The following is a 20,569-nucleotide window of genomic DNA, read 5'->3' as shown; positions in this document are numbered from 1 at the left end:
ACCGCCACTGTTTATTCTCCTTTTCAATTGCTTTTTGAGTAGGTTCAGGTATTGGGAAAATAAACTGAGTGTAAATGAAGTCAAAAATAGAAAACAGCAAACAAAAAAATGAACAAATGCAAAAAAACAAACAAGAAAATTATGTATTAAATCACTTTTATTCAAGGTTGATTTTTTCTTCTATAATTCAAAAGGTATGATTTATTTATGTATTTATTTTAGTACAGTGATAAACATCTAAATACAAAATATAAAGAACCAGCACACCAAAAACAATAGAAGCAGTAAAACTCCAAAGGTAAAGGATGGGTATGTTTATGGGCTGTCACAGTGTGTCTGCTAAAAGTGCCATGAACACATTTCTAAAACTATTTTTACTTGAACTTGAGATGCACTTTGCTCGCTTCAATTCACTGCTGAGCTTCATACATCAATGTATATTTTGAAATAGCTGTAGAACAAATGATGAACAGCAGGTTCAACGTGACACTTTTTTTTTTTTCTTTGGTTCATCTCAGAATCTTGTTCGTTTTTGAAGCAGTTGAAATATCCTGTCACTACAAGATGTGGGTTAGTAATTAATTAAAGAGATTCCTGGAAAGACTTCAGGAGATGTATTGACCTGCTAAAACAAAACCAAACTATGAAATGCAGAAGAAGTGGAGCTACTATGGGGCATTACAGTCATAAAAAGCTTTATTCTGCCTTGAGAAAAAAGCTTTTTAAAAAGCATTAAAAAAAATCAGTAAATAGTCACTGTATTAAACAGAGAAGTGTTCATATTCTAAATCTTATTCAATATTTAACTCAATAAGTGTTTATCCAGTATTGTATTATTTATTGTATTGTTTATCTTATTGAGGCATTTGTGTTTTTATATTTTTTTGCCAAAGAATATTTACAGGAACTAAAAACTATTTAATGCTTTCTCAGTTTGCTTCAGAGTGGATTTTTCCTTGATTCTCCGCTTTCACTGTAAAGCTGTAGGAAACTGCGTCCTATCTGCTGTTGTATTTCTTTGAGTTTCTTTCTCTCCATTTTGCTACAGTTTAAACCCCAGACCTATTTAGAAAGTCCCTCAGATAACCCACTACCCTCCGTCCCATCACTCTTTATTCTCCTCAGGGCTCCAGCAAATACTATCACATGAAAGTTTGCTAATCTGATTGGCTGATCAAAACTGTAAATGAAACCAGCCAGAACCAATTACAATAGGCACAAGTCATTAAGAGAGATGACTTCGGGGAGAGAAGTGGTGCTGGGGACAGGTGCATCGCTTCTAATCTGGCAAATTGCTTTCAGAATAGAGTTTGGGTTATCAGTTGCTAGCTATTATACCAACTGATTGGAGAAGGGGGGTATTGTTACAGCTTACAGTGGGCTACCAGAGAAAGCTTTTTATTTTTTTTTTGTAATAATCAAACAGCAATCGTGCCTACTAATGGACATTTCTCACTGTGTATCCACTAACTAAATGAGTATTTTAGCAAACAGATAGATAACTTCAGCAGCAACTAACTTACAATCAGCTGATAGAATCATAATATGATTGAGGCTCAAATGGCCAAAACATGCTTATTAAATTATTCTTGAAGTTCAGAACTGATTCTGAAGTGTTGCTTAAACACTAAAATTAAAACAAACAAAAAAACCCACAAATCCACAATGATCAAAACCACAAAAAGCAAAACTAGGCCAGATTTACAGAACTATAAACACAATATCAGCCTCACACTTCTTGCAAAGCACTAAACACATTTATTTATTTCCTGGACACAGAAAGATATTGAGATGTCACTTCCAGCCATGTCAAAGTGCTGTTTTATCAAATGACCACTCCTATGAACTAATTCCACGGAAATAACTCCAGGTGTGCAAACAGACAAAGTATGTGCTCACAGTTTTGTTTTTGATTACTAATCAAATCAAGTCAAATCAACTTTATTTATTAAGCACGCCTTCAACAACCAGAGTTGGCCAAAATGTTGAACAATATATTCCAAAATCACAGCCATAAAATATTAAAAACAAAAGATTAGAACTACACACACACATATAGACATCACTTATAAAACCAAGTAAAAAAACTTCACAGTTAGTACAACCTCACAACATCAGCCCAGGTTTGCAGAACTATGAGCACAATGTCAGCTTCACACTAAACAATTAAAATTTCTTCCCATTTCAAGCTCTGACTTCAAATGACCACAACTTTGAATCAAAGGGCTACACACATCTACAAGGTAAGCAAACACATACTACATGTGCTTAAATGACAAACAAAACAATCAGGTTTTTATACCTCACAATTATCTATAAAAGTAATCTCATTTAGACACAAAATCTCATTCTCAAAAGAGACCTGTTTTAAGTCAACATACAAGAATATACAGTATTACTGTATAAAGTACCTTATAAAGTACAAGCGCCCATAAGGTAAAGTATTGACCGGAGAGCACAGTATATGCAAGTATAAGTACTATGCAATGGTGGATTTAGAATGCAAAGAAGTTCTTCCCATGATGCCTCACAAATGGCAATATAGTCTGCAATATCGACAGAATCTTAGTCAGATCCATCAAGGCAAAGAGATGATGCCCAGACTACAACTTTTTATATACTTTCTCTCCTACAGTTACTGTAAATGTGTTGGATAAAGTATGTTTCACAGCATTTGTCTACACAAATAGTTTGAGGAGTTAACAGAAAATGAGAATATATTTTCATCTGATTTTATGTTGACTGCCTTTGTTTTATGATAAGAAATAAATATTTTCATCAGTCTGCAGCACTGATCTTGTGTTAGGCTTGGTGAATTTATTTTTGGACTTTACTTCACTCACCATAATCACAAGGAAAGGAAAAGTGTGTTTTAGGTTTATCACTTTAGTGTGTAAATAGTTAAAAAAGTGTTCAATAATTTGAACTATGTGTATTTGATATGGTGACAAAATATAGTTTTCGTAAATTACTGTTTTTTTTTTCTTCAAATGTGTTTTGCTTTGCAAAAGATCTGTGGTGTTCTGCTAAGTGGGTGTGTGACTGTGCTGAGTGTTTTGGGGGGAAAAAATGGTCACGGTTTTAAAAATTGTGACTACCGTATTTTCCGGACTATAAGTCGCAGTTTTTTTCACAGTTCGGCTGGGGGTGCGACTTATACTCTGAAGCGACTTATGTGTGAAATTATTAACACATTATTATATAATTTCACATGTTATTTACACACTAAACCGCAAGAGGGCGCTCTAGGCCTGTGTTGAGTCTGACGTAAGTGACGTAGAAGGGGAAGCGCCGCATCTTCTACGTCCGGAGTTAGCGGAGTTGTTTAAAAGTGACACCGAGGATAAAGATTTAATTGGATTTAATGATTTGGAGTGACACGGATGGTTTGATAAACTTGTTAGCATGTTAGCATTTATCCTGTAGTTATCTGAATAACTCTTAATATGTTATGTTAACATACCAGCCACGTTCTCAGTTCGTTGTTTATGTGTCGTGTAACATAGCATACCGTACAATTATTCAGCCTGTTGTTGCCTCTATTCTATTTTTATTTTAAATTGCCTTTCAAGATGACATGTCTGTTCTTGGTGTTAAATTTTATCAAATAAATTTCCCCCAAAAATGCGACTTATACTCCAGTGCGACTTATATTTGTCTTTTCCTTCTTTATTATGCATTTTATGGCTGGTGCGACTTGTACTCCGGAGCGACTTATAGTCCGGAAAATACGGTAAGTAATCTGATAAATCTTTAACTAAAATTACAGTGAGACTGACAAAGTATTGCATGCAGAGGCAAGCGGTTTTGTTGGGTTGAGCTGTTCAGGTTGTCTCCATCTCTCCCTGACTGACTATCTGAGATGTAAACCAGCTTCCTGTAACCCTAAACAGGATTAAACCGGCACAGAAATGTAATAGATGGACAAAAGGAAGAATGTAAAACAAATATAATTTAGGTGAACAGTTTCCTGCAGACTCTAAGACAGAAGGTGGCCTTTAAAGCAAGGTAAAAACTGTGAGGATTGGTAATTAAAACACCCTCCAACCCTTGCACAGCACACAGCTCCTAGACTAGATCGACATACACACAGTGAGACATACACAGATGGTGCTTTGAACTTATCATCAAAAACTAAGCCTCTGACAGATTTTTTATGTTGCTCTAATGACATGTTTTCTAGATAAACTGAACGACACTCTCCATCAGCCGTGTTTGCCTAATTCCATCATCCAACTTCATCTTTCATTATCTCTCCCTCTCCATCACCACAACCCACTCATCTCATCTCATTTGGATCTCTGTCATTAAAACTTCATCCAAACCTTGATGAAGATGTGCTGGGTGAGGAGTAGTAGGACATTTTTGTTTTATTTATTCATACTGACAATATGCAACTCTAATATGACCAGTCGAATCAGTGTTTTATAAAATAAATAGATCCCTACACTCAAACACAAGCTCTCTTTATGAGTGGGCAGAGGCAAGCTTGTTTAGGTGTGCCAGGGACAGCGCAAACTACTCATCTGAGGATGAATCATTATTCCAAGGACATAAGAGAAACAAGTCCTGATAAAAACTAACAACACAGAGAGAGAGACAGATAGAGAGACTTCTTCCCTGGCAAAGCTAAACAAAGATATTCTTTAATCACTGATGCAACATGATCCTGTTTACAAGGTGGTGACTTCCCCCAGAGGTTCCGCTACAAGAAATGAAAGACAGAGACAGTCATACAGGAAGAGAGAGACAGTGATGTGGGAGTTAGGACTAAAGCACTAATGTGAGAAAGATACAACGAGTACTTCTGGTTAATGAGGCAGGGTGGCAAGACAGGGGAGGCAACAAAGGCAAAACTGCATTGAGCTGTGATCCTCTGTGCTTTTCTGAGCATATCCAATACATTGCCATTACATTGGGTCAATACATCTTGATTTCCTACACTGCACTCTTCCCTCTGGCTGGCGACACCTTTGCCTACTGCAGCACAGGGTCATAATTGATTGGCTAGGCAGGAACACATTTCAGCAAGGTAGTTGACCTTCTTGCCCCTCTGACTGTCTCCATAAAATAATTGACAAGAGAGATATATAGATGGAGAGAGAGACCTTAAAAAAGAGAAGGGATAAATAAACAGCACCATAATTCATATGACTATTTTTGACAAATTGTGTCTCATAAAACCCCATCTTTTTTCCCCTTACATTTTTTACCTCCTAAAGAAAAAAATAATTAAAAAAAACTCCATGTCTCTGTCCTGTCATGTTTTTAATTTTCACCTTGTACTTTTATCCCTGTCTTGTCTCTTGAGTCAGTCTCAGCCCCCACCCCCCACCACACACCACACACCACACACATTCTTCCTTTTGTCTACTTGACACTGAGCCTTCTGTTGCTATATTTACCACTTTTTGGAAACTATATGCCCTTTGGTAGTATGTCTCTGGGCTGCAGCTTTCTCATTGTGAGAAAAAAGGCAGATTTTCCATCCCAGCCTCACTGAAATCTGTGTTTGCAACCAAGTGACCAGCTAGCCGTGCGGTTACATTCGCAGCCAACTTTTGAAAATCACAGCTCATTTTTTGCTCACAGCTAGCAAAACAGTATTCCAAGCTGTGCACATCATTTTATTGCCCATTTCTACCTAAATCATACTCAAGTTGGCCCACTTTAAATCTACCTTGGCAGCTGCCCCGCAGTTTATTATTTAATTTACTGGAATACACTTTTGAAATAAAAATAGGCAGATTTGGATCCGTTTTTAAATAATCATTAATCATCTATATGTTTTTTGGACATGTTTTATGTCAGACAAAAACTCCAGTGCATGTCTCTTGCAATCTTGGGATGGGTTGGAGATGCCTGCAACAAAATATTGAAAGGTTCAAGACACCCACAATGACTCTGTGACTATTTTAAAAGAAATTTTGTTGCCCTATTTTTTTTCACTTGTTCAAAATTCAAGCGACAAGACTGCAAGCCTCTGTGGAAACCGAGAACCCCCATGAATGCCGACAGACATTCTGGAAACTCCCTCATGATTGACTATGTGCCAACTAGTCACCAGCAGTTGCAGCACAGTGAGACTCAAATATTGACTTATCAATAACTAAAAGAAAAACTTATCTCACTTTACATATATATTTTAGAAGCCAAAGCAAGTGAAAGACATGGTATAGAAATTTTTGTTCCCTTACAAGTACAAAACTACAATTTTCATTTCCTTTTTACATTCTGTTGGATTCTACCCTCATCTATCCTTGTTTTGATGATTTTAGGAACTGTTTTCTGAGTGGACACACCAGCACATCCCATTTTATCCTTTTCCTGCTGTAATTTGAGGTTGCCTCATCACAGCTGGCTGAAGAAGCAACATGAGTCTATTTACCTCGCTTCCACATAGTGTACTTGTGGCATGACAGGCACCTTTTAGGGAAACCAGAGTCTCTGGGCTGGCCTGAAACAGGAAAATTACTCAGCCCATTACAGCAATGAGTTGCACATTGGTTCCCAGCACTTAGTATGGCAATGACACAGCACAGTGGGTGGCCATCAGATGTAGAAATTGATACATGTAGAGACTCACAAAGTAGTGCCTGTATATACAGCCACATATATCCGATGCACAATCACACATAGAGAAGAAGGGGACTTGTACCATTCACATCTTGTGAAATGATAAACCTATTATGTGGAGCTACCATAGAGAGATGGACAGATACACACATCACATCCTTCCTCCTATTCAATTCTGCATTCATCTGAGTACCAATGAATTTTGTTCTCCAACCCATTAGAATTCAGCTACTTTGCTTCCTGTGTTTGAATCAAAAGAAAAAGGCTGTGATGAATACTGGGACTTATTACAGAGTTCAGTCTTACTGTGTGCCTCCTGTAATATATGCAGCTCTTGACTGTGTGGAGGTTTGTTTGACACACACATACACACACACACACACATACCATTACTTCTAAACTTATGAGAAAATTTCTCCTCTGTGCATATGTGCTCATGGCAAACAATGCTCTGCTCTTTTGTGTATAACTTAAGAGTTTTACTAGCAGGTTTGGTGACAGCAGAAACTGAGACTAAAATGAGTGTGTGTGTTTGTGTGCTGTTGTATTTAAGACAACTAGGGGCTTGATAATGTATTCATGTCTCCAAATGACAAATGGCTCCCACCAGGAGGCGGTTTAACATTTAAATGAGAAGCCGGAGAAAACACTAAACCAGAACACACAGCAGTGAGTGGCTACACTTGCCCAGGCTAGAGAGCTCTTGCATGAACTATGACAAAAACATTAAAACCCAGTATAAACACACATTTTCAATTCAACAAAACACAAACACATAAATTGACCAATAACAAAAACTGATCTGAAGGATGCAGAGTGGGGGGTAAGATACAGGAACAGCTGGCACCCCAGTAGGGAATCAGACACCAGAAGTGAATTCGCTGGTGTACAAAAAGCCACTGATGAGAGTTTATATAAACAGCTCGTCAAGCCCTCTGCTCAGGTTGGAACAATATCCCTTCAAACAATATTGTGCTGCTCCGTTAGCCTGCCAGGTGCTGCTGCACAGGGAAAACTTGTTTGTGGCTTTTCAGTCATTAACTCAAAAATACAAATACTTCATGGGTGGGGGCATGCACTGTGAGCAAATACAGATGGAGGAATGGGTGAGAGACCTAAAATGCATAAAGTGAATAAACTGACACTCAAGTGTGTGTGTAAACGCACATCCAAACCTACGTGGCAGTTTTGTTTCTAAATGGAGCAGCAAATTTGAAAAGACATAAAATCTGTTGGAAGGCGTGGAGTCCTCCCCAAAGGAAAGGGAGGGAGAATAAATCATACTTCCTGTTTTCATACATACTAACTGAAACAGCCAACTATATTAGTGTAAGATAGATCAGTTGAGCATGTCATGAAAACAACTAACAGTCAACAGAGTAAAACCACAAGTGGCCCAGAACAATAAAGGATCACCAAACAGAGACATTCTCTTTTTAGAAGAACAGTGAAGTCTCAGAGAAACAAAGGTTAAAATTTTTATTATGATTTTCCTGAGTGCTGTCTCTTCTATTCCACAAAGAATAACTATAATGTTTTTTTTTTTTTAAATTGTGTAACTTGTTTGGGAGTTTGCGGCCCTGGCAACAGCTGAAACATCAAAAAAGCTAATTTTGATTTTGTCTCCACAGCTGAATGGTGTCTAAGTAATGAGCTACTGTGAGTGGCTGACAGACAAAATTAGCTGAAGTAGGTGGCATATCAGAGACGGCGATTGGCAGCCAAAGCATACTGTTGTAAATGATGAGTGACAGGTTTCACTGAATCTAATGAAAAAAAGACAAATTTTCTATTAATTGTTTTTGACAGTTGTTGAAATTGTTTAAATATTTTTCCACAAAAGTGTAAAGTGATCAGGCTGCTGGAATGAGATTTATTCTTGGCAAGGATGATTAATTTGAAAGCAGCACTGCAACCTGTCAGGCAAAATGCAGGCAAAACAGTTCAAAGAGCACACATGAAAACACAACAACAACAACAACAACAACAATAATAATAATAATAACATCTAAGCAAGCAAAGACATGACTCACGAAACTACTGGGATGCAATTAGAAAACAAGATAAGTGGCTGATGTTTATGTTGGGACCTGGCTGTGTGGCTTTAAATTTAAATAAATACAGTCTATTACAATTTATTCAATGATGCACCAAAAACAAAAGCACTACAAATTATTGAGTTGGTAAAAGGTTTAAAAGATTAAGTTGTCTTTAATATAATACAGTAAACAATTCTGATTACTGTATTTCTACTTATTCTGGATAGTGTGATGAAGGGCTTTTTATGCATATTTTATTTATATATCTATATATATAGATATATAAATGAACTCTGACTGACTCGGAATTTCACAAATGATGCCTCAAACCCAAAACCATGACATGTATCACCTTGTGAGTCACATTTTCTATAAAAGTGAGGGTAAACTATACACTTTCTTTCCTAGCTGGGTAACAGAAGTACATTTCTTCACTTGTTTAAGTGCCGGGGCACTATTTGTGCACCAGGTGAGCATATATTTCTTAATTTCTACAAATTGCAAACATTGCACAGCCTTAAAACTGATTAAAAATACAACTGTTTATAGAAAGTATACAATATGCACTGCTGCTAATGTACCAGCTAAAGTCATGTCTGATCTTAACATCAATCTTAATAAAACTGCCTTTTTTCCATGTTAATAGTTTGTTTTAAGCCATATCTTTTTCCTTTTTGCTGATTTTTTTAGCTGTGTTTTTGTTTGGTTTTATTAAGCTGGACTTTAATCCTTCTGTTATTTAACTTCTGCTGCTGCCCAGACAGCCACTTGAGCTGACCTGCACACATTTCATATTTCGAGTTTTTGTCTGTGCCTTCTTAGTAATGACTTATTTCTACGGATTTTCCTCCCATTCCAGTATAAATCGTTCTATGACTTTTATTTTGGCCTCTCTTATATAATGTATCTGTTATCTCTTAACACTCAGGTTTCCACTCTCTACAGCAGGGTGCACAGAGATTCACTGGACATCTCTCCCATCATTATAAAAAAATGATCTAAGGGCAAATCAATATCTATATTTTACAACTTGTCATACAATCACTGCGACAATTACTATAGGGAATGAACACCTTCCTCATCTCAATGACACATAATGAAGGAAAAAAAAGAAAGACAGAAATAAAGCACACTTCAGTACTTTGCTTGTCAACCGTATTCCTAGGTGTTAACAGATCGATTGCAGTTTTCTTTTTTATTTATTTTTTTATGGTTCTGCTCACCTCCATTGTGTGTGGGCAGAGCAAAACCAACATGTACACAAGTGTTTCTGATACCACTTATGTTCATCCTCCTCTTAAATCTTTTTATATATATACACATTAGGACAAGGTGCAGGTTGCATTGCATGTTATGTAACTTTTATTTCATGGACTAGCCCAAAAATAAGTAAAAGTTTGTTTTGTAATCTGAAAAAAAACCTTTAAAATTTAGGAAAGTGGTTGTTAATGTTGCATAGTCATTCATTTAGCCTATTCTTAATTTTAATGACTTTGTAAAGACCATTTAGCAACACCAACAAGTCATAAAATCCACCTCTTCTGTGATGTAACTCAACATCTAATATGATAAAAGGCACTAAACCTTTTTCCAGACCTTACAATTTCCTGTGTCGTGTATCCTTTAAACGTTAATGAATCATTGATTTTTCCACTACTGAACAAATCAGATTGAACTCTATTTTAGATAAATTACACTGTGTCACAGGATTTCTGTTCCTGGAAAGTAAGTGTTATTTCCCATCTCCTTTTATTGCAAAACAATAGAAAAACGTCCATTATCTCCTGAACGTTTACATTTTATTATTTTTATTATTTTATTTTATTTTTTGTTTAAACTTATTTGCCATGTTTTGAAAATTGAATTTTCAGAACTACAACTTTAGCAAAGTTTATACTAGAAAGTCAATAATAACTGGTATTTCAATGAAAAAAAGGGAAATTTGTGAATTTATTGTCAAACCACTCAAGTGAAATGTTGGGATCAAATTTCTTTTCCATTTTTGTTTAGTTATAAAGATCTTGGAAATTAAAGTTTTAACCCAAAACAACAACAAAAAATACAATAAAAAAGGGTTGCAACTAAAACAGTATTGAAAATATTTTCCTCCCCTAGAATAGATTTATTTATTAACTTTTCAATAAACTGTTAAAATGACAACGATCCAACTAAGTTAAACAGTTTGTTTGTAGTTTTGGTACAAATGATCAAATATTAAAATGACACCATGATTGATGTACAAGACATTTTATCAATAACATTCTTTGTGGGAATATGGTGATGTTAGCAAATATGGTTCTAATTTTCTATCTTTTCTTTCTTTTTTAGAATAAAAGAGGTCAAAACTTCATTTTTTTGTAAACTGAGGCAGTAATGCAAAAATTTGAAAATTTCCTTGTTTCAATAATAATGGAAACTTCTGTTTATTTACAACTAAACACAAGATCGTCTACACTTGTTGCTATTTACTGTCTTGAAATCAAAAATGAAGTGCAGCTTAAAACTTTTTATTTAAATGAATACAAAAAAACTGTTCAACATTTCGAGTCCCATTTCCTGAAACCAACTTCTGTAACCTGTTTTTATCTTGACAGCCAATTTAGAGTTAAGTTTGTGAGTTTTAAAGTGCTGAAATGGATGATCTGCTGATTTCATTGAAACTTGTCACAACCAGGAGGGTAAACTCATCTATGTTCGTCTTTCGGTTTTTTAATCTTTCTCTTTCTCCCTGCTTTGCCCACTCACCCACTTCTTTTTTTATTTTACCTATTTGATGCCCACTTCCTCAGCGCTATATCTTTTTCTTGTTATCTCCTCTCGTGTTCCTTCCTTTTACTTCTTCTACTGACCCTTCCACCTCTTCCCACCTTCTCCTCCTGCCCCATCATTACTCCTCTTTCAGCACTCATCTTTCTAAGGCTGCCGAATTCCCCAGCACAACAGTGCTATTCTGCTGCCTACTAATAGAATCCCTCAGTTCCTCTAATGGATCTGTCAGAATCTCCTGAGAACAGCAGAACAGATGGATTGATAGGGCGGGGGAGAGACACAGAGAAAGGGGGACAAAGAGACACAGAGATGATGAGACAGAAAGGGAAGCAAAGAAGGGGGGAAAAAAGACGAGCTGGGGTTCTCGACACTTTCATCTACGCCTTGGAAAGTCTCAGAGCAGCAGCTCCTCTGACACTACCAGCCAGCCACCATATGGTCCGACAGACATGGCGCCACTTAAGGCCATGTGATTGTCACCACAGGATAATGACAGTTTCACTACGGCCAGGTGAGGACAACAAACATTGCAAGTTTTTTTTTTTAGAGTCTGCCAGAAATATAAAAGTGGGCTTCAGTTTTACTTCTTTTATTTTTGCTGCAGTGATTCATCATTGACACTTATCAATAATAAATAATTATTTGAATAAAACAGAGGAGAACCTTGAAGTGAAGCTGCCACATGCTGAAATATTTTTAGCCTTGTAATAATTTGAATAGAAAAGAACAGCGTCAATATCAATAAATGTTTTAAAGTGTACTAATAGTGAACTTTTGTCTCTTCTTAGAACATAAAAAAGCTCGTTTTAGGCAACCCAAGCTCAAGTTTCTAAAAGTAATTACAGACCAAAACTTTATTTTTTTTTTCTAATGGCGCAACTTAAAGTTACCGTGTTAAATGAGAAAAAAACAAACAGAAAAGGTAACAATACACCTTACAGACTAGTAAGTACCGAGTACTTACAGGATATATACCTGGTATGGACCAAGCCATATTTTATATTCTTACAAAAAAAACAAAAAAACATTTATTGCTGTGTAACATCAGCTATTAGAGGAATCAAACATTTTCTTTTCTAACATACTATGTATAATTTAAATCTGCCCTTTTGTAGTTTTATCTTAAAGAAGAACTCACCGTTATCTGTTGCAATGAAGAGAGCTGTGTATTTATTGTCGTGAGCATAAGGAGACTCTCGGTCCAATGAGGCTGAGGTGTTGACAGTTCCTCTGACTGGGTTCACGCTCAGCCAGCCTGCTGGGTCTCTCAGAACAGCATATCTGCAACAGGGTATAAATAAATAAATGACTAAATAAATAAATAAGAAGACAAACGTCTGGCTATATAAGCAAACATTAAAGTAGTGCTTCATTTCATGAAAAAATAACTGTGTTTCAGTTTATGCTACTTGTACAGGACAAACGCCACAAAATTTACAACTTTGCTAGAAAAAAACATTTTCCCTCCACAAAAAATAAATATTTTTTTGTTTGTTTAGCACAATAGAGATTTTAAGTGCATAATTACTAGTATTTGTGAAAAGATTCTGATGAAATGAAATTGAATCAAATCAGCTTTATTGTCATTTTACTGCATACAAGGTATACAGTTAAACAAAATGTTCCGATCAAACCCCAGCATAAAATAAATAATAAACAACACAAGAAAAAAATGATAAAGGCCTTATTAGAATATAAATGGTACTTTTATTGAGTTAACTGCTGTAAAACATAATGTTTAAAGCTTAAGTTGAAGAGCTATTTCTAAAAGCAAGTTAAATTCTCAAATTATTTTTATTAATTTTTAATTAAACTTGACAAATGTTTAAGGTCTTGACATACTAAACAAAAAAGTCTATTTAAATCAAGTAGATAAAAGAAACTATCCTACAGACTATAGAAATATAAAAGGCACTTTAAATAGGTCTCACTGCAATAAAAGAAAAACCTATTCTACAAAATGCACAAGGATACTTTGAAGTATTTAATCTTGTTATTTTTTATTTAATTTTGCCCAAAGTTTTTCTCTCAAGTTTACCTGAAATTCGTCCTCTGGAGTATTTTCACTATGTTTACTTTGTCTTTTTGATAAAATGAAAACCGGCTTAACCTTCCTGAAGTCTTAATAACTGAAGAGAAGACAGGAAGCCCTTGTAACTTTGGGTCCATTTGACCCGAAGGCCACAGGAGTGTTAAATAAAACACATAATCAATGCTGTTCTTGTAATCCAAGGTGATATGAGTCAACACTGCTGCTGATCACAACGTTATAGACCAACCAAGTGACAAGTAGTTGATATATAGAGCAGGATTTCTTTCAGAAAGACCCAACGTGACTGAAAATAATCTACAGTGAAGATGATGTAAAAAGGGTCGAGTGTTGCTTTCCCTGCATCGACAACATTTCAGTTTGACTGCAGCAGCAGCACCTCCTGCAGAGCTGAGGTCTGAAGATGATGAAGAACCTCTCCACAAATCTTGTGGGCGAGCAGCCAAGCCAGCATCGCCTTGAAAACGAGATGAAGGGCGGATCACGACCTTGCTAATGTAACCACTCAGTCTAGCACTGATGACTGCTAGATGCTGATTAGAAAGAGACTTGCATTTATTTCACCATCACACGGAATTGATTTATGAGCTATGCTGCACCACTTTTTCATATACTACATACACCAATGTATGCTTACTCATGCTGTATACTTGTCTGATGCAACATATTTCATACATACAGAGGCAGCTAAAAGTTACACAAACACACATACAGACACACAGGGCAGTATGCCACCAAGGCCGCTCTTTCCCGAAGTGCTCAGAGGTAGAGAAATTGTCTTTGAAATTGAGCTCTTCAGCTAACAGAGCACGACAAAGCCTTGGGAAATGGCTTTGCAATCAACCTCTACTCACACCTTTCCCCTCTCACTCTCACATAGACTTTCCTGTGATTACTACTGTTAACCTACACATATGTTTTACTGTAACAAAAGAGGAATGTGCTGAGGTTAAATGCTCAATTAATAATGACATGTTTAATGTTATACATAGTCTATCCATGTCTATTTTTTTCACACACACACACTCATCCACACACTGCCATGAAAACACCCAGGAAATCCAGGAAACTAACTCCTACACTGTAACATAGTGAAGATCACAGCTTATTAACCTCCATATGTCTCACTTCTCCCATCACTGATCACATTTCAAACACTACTGGTTATATTACTGTTTCATCACCTAATTCTAACAGGAAATACACAAGTACAACAGCCATGTTACCTTTGCAGAGCTTCGTACAATGCCATCACAATTACATACTATAATTTTTTTTTGTATCAACACAGATGTCAGCTGTGCAGGTTTGACTTCACATCCTTAAGGACCTGTACATTGTATTGATTCACTTAGATGTCAAAAAGCTACCCTCTCAACACACCATAAGCGTTTTGGACCCACACAGGTCACATGGATTGACAGCCTGCAGCTGGGCCACAGGGTCCAGCTGATAACAGACAGAAAGTTTGAGTACTTGTAGAAAGTACTTGTGAAGTACATGTTGCATGTCTGACTTGACTGAGGCGTGGGAAGAATTGTGCAGTTAGCCCATGGAAAATGTACTTGATGCTTGTGATCAGTGTGTGGAGTGTATGTGACGTGCAAATAACCAGTCCTGTGTGCCAAGAGTAAGGCTTTTTTTTATAACAAGTGACTAGAATGTGAAAATCACTCCTGACTAGCTGGGTCACATACTGCACCACAAATTTTGATGTCTGTGTTTCTGTATTTGCAAAGCCAGTATTGCTTTGTGCCATTCCTCAGCTTCTATCATCAGTCTCAGTCATTGTGGTGTAATGGCGACAGCCATCTTTTTTCCTTCAACAAAGCTACATCCTGAAGATTGGTTTCTTTCAAATTTACAATAGATACCAGAAGTCTGTTCCCTGGTGTTGCATGCACTGTGTGCTTGCCACACATAGTGGTAGACAGTCAGATAGACTTCTGTCTTGCGGGCTACACAAATAGGAAGTGTGGAGAACTTATGTAGAACTCTAGGGGCATTTAAATCAACGATGATAATGTGTCACTTGTGCATCTTACTGTCATTGCAAAGCCCCCAATAGCTGTGTTCCTGACTTGGTTTAGGTGTACACAAGAAGTACAGGTATGAGGATGCATTTTTGATTTTTCATAAGAGTAAATTTGCATATACAGGATCATATGTCTCCACAGCCTGTCTGAGGCCTTCTACGGAGCTAAACACATGCACGTCTCAAGCACATTTTGCCAAACTGCTCCCCATATGGTGCTCTCAGGAGTACTTATAGTGCTTTGTGAGTGAGCCATAAAATCTAGAATCTGATCTGTCCAAACTTTAGTACTACTTTTTTAAAATACCTAATTGTGAAAAATTTTAATTAGTTCAAAAATCACAAAAATATTCATTTTACAACTAATTTTTACAATAAATAAAAGAAGGAGGAGGCCCAGAGGAAGACTGAGGACATGCTGGAGGGACAATGTTTCTTGGCTGGCCTGGAAACGCCTTGGGATTCCCCCGGAGGAGCTGACCCAAGTGGCTGGGGAGAGGGAAGTCTGGCTCTCCCTGCTTAGGCTGCTGCCCCCGCAACCCGACCCCGGAAAAGAGGAAGATGATGGATGGACGGATGGATAAAAGCATCAACACCAATTTAAATTTACGTTATACAATGTATAACGTACACCATTGAAATTTCATTACAAATTAAATCTCTTTTAGTAAAACATACTTTTAAATTAAAGCTGGTAATTTATAAGGAATTACAAAACTGTATGAACTTAAAGATTTGTTGTTAAGCTGTAAAGAAACTTATTTCAGATATGCAAAACTTTAAGGCTTTTTTTTTTTACACCAGGATTTCTAAAAAGGTGTAAACCTCTGTGTCAGTCGAGGCTAAAAGGTATCCACTAAATGAGTCAAATCCACTATTTCTCCGCTCTGTGCAAACAGGAGGACAGTCCATTAGATCCCTTTAAAGTGCAAATTAGAAAGACATTAAAAAGCCATTAAGAATATTCATATCTAGTTCAACGTGTTTATCTCCAAAACCAGAGAAGACCGAAACAAATCAGTCAACAAATGAGTCGGTGTAGCAAACACAATGCTTTCTGCTGTGCACGGTTAACTGCAAATACACACGTCCAATTTAAACACCCAAAGGCAAGCAAAGTAAAATACAATATCAAGCAAAATTGCCCAGTCTGTTTTTTGCTTTCATTGTCAAAGTTTTCAAAACATCAAGAGTATATATATATATTTTTTTTTAGATTTTTGCTTCTTTTGCAGAAAGTCATGAAGTGCACACTGATATGCTGTCGGTAAAAAAAAAAAAAAAAAAGTTGGTCATGATATTACTTCCTCCCATTTTACAGAGCTGCACCCCTAGGGGCTACTCTGAGCTGCTATAGTTGGCATCAGCACCCAGTTAGAATGTGTATAACAGGTTTGGTTAGAAACTGCTTTTAGCTGTAAGAGGACCCAGAGGACCTGGTTGAGGATGGAAGGAATCTGCTGCGTCTGTCTGACTGTCAAAATGTCTCATTATGAGGATCCAGGACTAGACGCATACACAATACCATCTTTAAAAAACTCTCCAATATAAGCCTGTCTGAAAACCGATTCCTTCACTGTTTGTTAAAATAAAACGAGTTATTTAAAATCCTGCTGAAAGTATTATCATTTGAGATTTCAGTTACTTGCTGACTACTTTTATTTTCTGACTCTAGTGAGTAATTGATGTTTTAACAACACTTAATAAGTAAAGAAGCAGAAAAAACAATGTTCTAAAAAGAAAGTTAATAAAACTAAAAACATTAAAGGTCATTAAATTTTGGGATGGTGGACTATTTAGCATGACAGCTAATTAAGCTCACACACTGGCATTTTTGTTTAATTTGGAATAAACTGCTAGCATAAATTTTGTGATGCAAAACAAAGTATGAGACAATATCTGTGACATGAGGTAATTTGGGAACATAAAGCTGATGAGTAAGTGCCATAAAGCAAAAATGTTGACATAAATACTAATCATTGAACTTATTTTTTCATTTTAATATGGCAGTTTGTTGGGATCTCTTGAAAATAACAAACAAAGCTAAAATACTCATGGTTTGCAAAGCAGCAACCATTGATTTCAAGATGTAATCCCTAAATTTTTACAATTCTAAATGATCATAAAAAACTTAATATAATCATGTTTTGCATTTTGTATCATTTACATAACAGTCTTTTATCAATTATTTTATTTTCTCTACATTTTTAAATCCCTCTGATAATACTCAGCATAATCTACTGCTATTTCCTAGCAACACTAAAAGGTTTAATAAAAGGTTTATTATAAAATGTGAGAAAACCTTCAGGGGTTTCACACACGTAGCACAATTCAGAGGAGAAAAACCAGAAGGGAACTTTAACTTGTTGGATCTCACTAACCTTAGAAAAGTCAGAGCAAGGCCAACTCTTATCTTTTCTCACTCTTTGCAATAGAAAAGTGTAGTTTATTTCAGAAGAGAAAAATATAAAGGTTCACCTAGTCCAGGCTGTCTTCTGGGGACTCCTCATGACATGTAGATATATGAAGTGCAACAACTCTGAAGAAATATAAACTCAGTGAGACAAATAGAGCATTCGCTGAACTCGACTAAACCGCTTTACTGCCACAATCTGAACTGTGTTCATAAATATAGTATTTTATGTCTAGAAGGACACGCTTTTAAGAAGTAGAAATTTCTAGGAAACGTGAGCTTGACCCAGATTACTTCAACATATTGTACATTTAAACAGTTATAATTATCAAAGGTCTGCTTTTCTTTTTGTGGTACTGGCTTGCATTAAGAGTCCTTTGGTCAATGCAGCTTAAAGTTTGTTTGGGTAATGCTATAGCATGCCAATTTCTTTTATGAAAAATAACTTTCCAATAATATGAAGCTTTTTAAACCCTTGAGGAAAACAAAGAGGCATCAAAAACACAATGCTTGCTTGAGATATTTTTAATTTTCTCTTGTTTATGAAAATGAGTTTGTGGAAAACAATCACAGAAAATAGTTTTGTTCAAATTGTAAGGATTGTTGGGTAAAGTTTCTTAATGACTGACTTTGAATCTCAAATGTAGGTCAAGTTTCTACAACACTGCATCTTACACATCCCATACTACAATCAGATGTCTTTGATTAGACCATATCTGCTTCCCAAGTGAGCTCCTGCATCAGACGTGCAATGAACCAGTTCACATTTCTCTGATACATCAGACATTGAAAATTTCCCACTTCAGCCTCAGAGGGTAAGTTAAAACAGTTTTCTAAAGCAGAATACAATTACTGAGGAGATAAATTGAGTATGAGTTCCCTTTCTGCATTAGTTATTTGTTGACCATTTTTGAGACACAACTTTACATGTTACACATAGTTTGGACAAAGATTTATGTACTTTCAACAACTGCCTGCCTAGTAAAACCTTTTTTATGCAGAAGAATCTATAGTGTAATTCACGTAAAAGTCCCAAAACATATGCTGACCTTAAACCATCTGGCCCTGAAAGCTGAGCCAGTTTTCCTGCTGACCATTAGTGGGCTTCACTGGGACATGATGGATATTCATGTCTTCCCCTCCCTCTGGAAAAGTGGATCAGTAAGTTTCACAAAACATTCCTGTCAAACTAGGATACCTTGTTGAGTTATGCATAGTTAAAAGTATTTTGTTGCAGTGTGATATTGTAGCTCTTAAATCCAGATTTGGAAGCAAATTTACATAAAAATTTGCATTTTGCAAAGTATATATACCAGAGTTAGTGCATTATTTAATCTTCATGCAACACTTACTCAATTTGGAGCTAAACAGTAGTTCCACAATCAAATAAATTTGGATGAAAAAGATAATGTCTTTTAGTCATAAATGTGACTCAGTTCAGAGTGTTGCAGATCTCACTTCTGCAGCAGAGATTGAGCTATTCAAAGGTTTATATGGAACATGAGTAGGAAATCTAGAAAGGTTGGATAGTAGACTACTGATACCCTGATTAAGATGCCCAACAGTAAGGAAAGACTGCCACGCATAACAAGACAACGATCGGCATCAAATAACACAGCATGTGATCTCCCAGTGTACAAGCTTCAAAAGAATACGGATTTGAAAAATTAGAGGAGAGGGGAAATGCATTCATTACGTGTATTTAAATAGACTGAACTAAAAGGAGAAGCTCATGTTCCTCCTCTCTATTTAGTCACTTGAGAGTTGACCATTTTGTTTTGTAATGGAGCTCTCTAATGTCTAATGTATTCTAAACCTTCATTTGTTTCCTTAGATTCCCTTTTTACAGACAGATATTAGCACCTCAGTCAACTTAATCTTGCTTTTAAGATTTCAGTTTATCCCAGTTTATTTTTGAAATGTAAACAAAAATGCATTCATACAGTTGAGTAACATGACAGCATATTACAGGAAAAGCTATCACTGTATGCATTTCTTGCATATCATCTTCTCTCTCCCCACATGTCTAACTCTTTCTCTTGTTCCTTCTTTTGCGTCTCTCAGTGGGCTCATGCTTTATCTTACACTGTTTATCTGCTTCCCCATCGCTTTCTTCTCTCTCTCCTGCCAGCAAGATTTTCACATGATTGGAGTCTAACTTTCTGCGAGAAGGGAGACAGCACAGAACTACTGCTAATAGTGAGTTTCCATCAGGGACCTGCTGAGTGTGTGTGAGCAATAGCTATGAGAACATCAATCAAGAGGTGCCCTAAAAGTACTGCCGTCTTGTGTTTGGCTGTAGCAGCGGTACACTTCATCCAAATTTGTCGAAGCGAGAAGAGGAGGAAACAAAAAACGAAGAGGGCAAAGCAGGCAGAGTGGGATAAGGAGATGGATCAAAAAAGGAAGATAAGACAGGGACACATGAGACTGGAACTGTGAATAGAGTCAGTATGTAATGTAAAAAAAAATCTCCCATCTCACTATCACCAACTCTTCTCTTTATATATTTAGAGTTCCACTGCTGGTGAACTGGGACTTATCTTGCTCTGCTCTGCAGGATTTCCCTTGTGCAAATCTCAGTGACAGAACTGAACTAACTTTCACAATCATCTTGAAAATAAAAAAAAAATTAGGATAAATAAAGTATCTGCCAGTGGTTATCTCAAAGATGAGGTCTAGCTGGT

The 20,569-nt window shown here is 36.4% G+C and overlaps 1 protein-coding gene across 1 annotated transcript in view; it reads right to left on the bottom strand.

Moving 5' to 3' along the window:
- cdh13 (cadherin 13, H-cadherin (heart)) overlaps positions 1-20,569 on the bottom strand; it is a 299,969-nt gene that overhangs the window by 24,664 nt on the left and 254,736 nt on the right. The window contains exon 12 of the mRNA XM_017419005.3: positions 12,523-12,665. Within this exon, the coding sequence (XP_017274494.1) occupies positions 12,523-12,665 (143 nt within the window). The remainder of the gene's footprint in view (positions 1-12,522; positions 12,666-20,569) is intronic.

Source organism: Kryptolebias marmoratus, linkage group LG11, assembly GCF_001649575.2.
Source record: "Kryptolebias marmoratus isolate JLee-2015 linkage group LG11, ASM164957v2, whole genome shotgun sequence".
NCBI classification, from domain to species: Eukaryota; Metazoa; Chordata; class Actinopteri; order Cyprinodontiformes; family Rivulidae; genus Kryptolebias; species Kryptolebias marmoratus.
Note: the sequence above shows the minus strand (reverse complement) of the source record. Positions and strands in the feature narration are given on the sequence as shown.